The 1,361-nt window shown below is 30.4% G+C and overlaps 1 protein-coding gene across 1 annotated transcript; it reads right to left on the bottom strand.

Annotated features, from left to right (window-relative positions):
- Positions 1 to 271: 271 nt before the first annotated feature.
- On the bottom strand, positions 272 to 1,358 carry LOC112140109 (RIIa domain-containing protein 1; the record flags this gene model as incomplete). The annotated part of the gene is given in 3 exon segments (XM_024263018.1): positions 272 to 538; positions 645 to 691; positions 1,282 to 1,358. Coding segments are annotated over 3 exon segments (189 nt in total), but the record flags the coding sequence as incomplete, so codon positions are not given.
- Between the last annotated feature and the right edge of the window lie 3 nt (positions 1,359 to 1,361).

The raw sequence follows: 1,361 nt of genomic DNA, 5'->3' as shown, positions 1-1,361 counted from the left end.
GGTGAAAGAACCAAAAAAAAAAAAAAAAATGATGACTTCACAGAGAAAATGTAAAAAAAATGAAATGAATGGGACCAACATCTTGGATGGGCCTAAAATAAATAAATAAAATAAAAAAACAACAGTAAGTAAGTAAATAAGGGATCAATAATTGTAAACTACATTAATGACATAACAATCCCCTCACAGCCTGGCTGTAATTGAATAGGAAATAGCGCTTTTCATGATAAAACTGATTGGAATTATTTGAATTATACAGAATGACTCAGAATGATGAACAAATATTTATTTTAAATACCAAATGCTGCAGTTCGGTCAATAATCACTCGATGCAGATAACACATACTTTATTCATTCTGTTTTTTAAAAAAATGCTTAACTTTACATCTAAAATACAAGTGTGTTCAATCTGGTTTCCAGGCATACGGTAATAGTTGAAGGTGATTTTCATAAGGAAATATTCAGAGGCTGCTTTACTCTGCTTCAGTGTTTCCCTCCTCTCTGGAGTCACCTGTAGGGTTTAACCTCGAGAAGTAATCTGAAAAAGAAAATAGCATTTATGTGAGATTGTTTTTGACTGTTGATAACTAACCTCTAGAGGGAAAGAAAACTTGTATTTCTATATATGTGTGTGCTCGACCTACCAGCAGAAAACTCTCGAATGTCAGCTGGTCTTTTAAGGAGAATTTCCCTGTAGGAATTAAAAAAACAAAGGAGTGATACCTCATGGGAGAGGAATTCATTGATGTTTTTAGAGGATGATGTAAAATTAGATTAAATTTTGACCCACTTGTCATTTCAAGGCCATGAGGCTGATATTGTTCATATTTAATCCTTAACTGCATCTCTAAATATTATCTGTAGTTTGTTTGGCTCAAAAAAGTATGAAAACAGACAAAGATCATTGGGATTTTAATTATATTTTAAATAAATCTGACATATATTTGTTATTTATTGTCAAAGGATATTAAATGAATCCATATAAGCTACACTTCCCAAAAAAACACGGGTTACATGTATTTATTGATTAGTTTTTATTCTTTTATTTCAAAAATTAATTATATTTTAGGATCCCCATAGGCTTAATGTAGATTCACCTTTGAAAAGTCAGATTTTTTCATGTTTTTCTAAAAAAACTAACTTTTGGTATTTTAATAATTAAAAGCTATGTCCTAGAAAAGAAATATGTCAGTATGCTTAATTTTTTCCATTAAATGATAACATTTTTAAATTTTGCAATAGTAAAATTGCATCAGGACCTTAAATAAAACAAAAACAGACCTTAAAAAGTCTCCAACCAAAACTTCTACTTCAGGATGCGCTCGCATATATTTCTCGTTGTCGATTCTCGTCTTGATCTG

This window comes from Oryzias melastigma, unplaced genomic scaffold, assembly GCF_002922805.2.
Source record: "Oryzias melastigma strain HK-1 unplaced genomic scaffold, ASM292280v2 sc06201, whole genome shotgun sequence".
Lineage (NCBI taxonomy): Eukaryota > Metazoa > Chordata > Actinopteri > Beloniformes > Adrianichthyidae > Oryzias > Oryzias melastigma.
The sequence above is the reverse complement of the archived record's forward strand: the minus strand, read 5'-3'. Positions and strand labels throughout refer to the sequence as shown.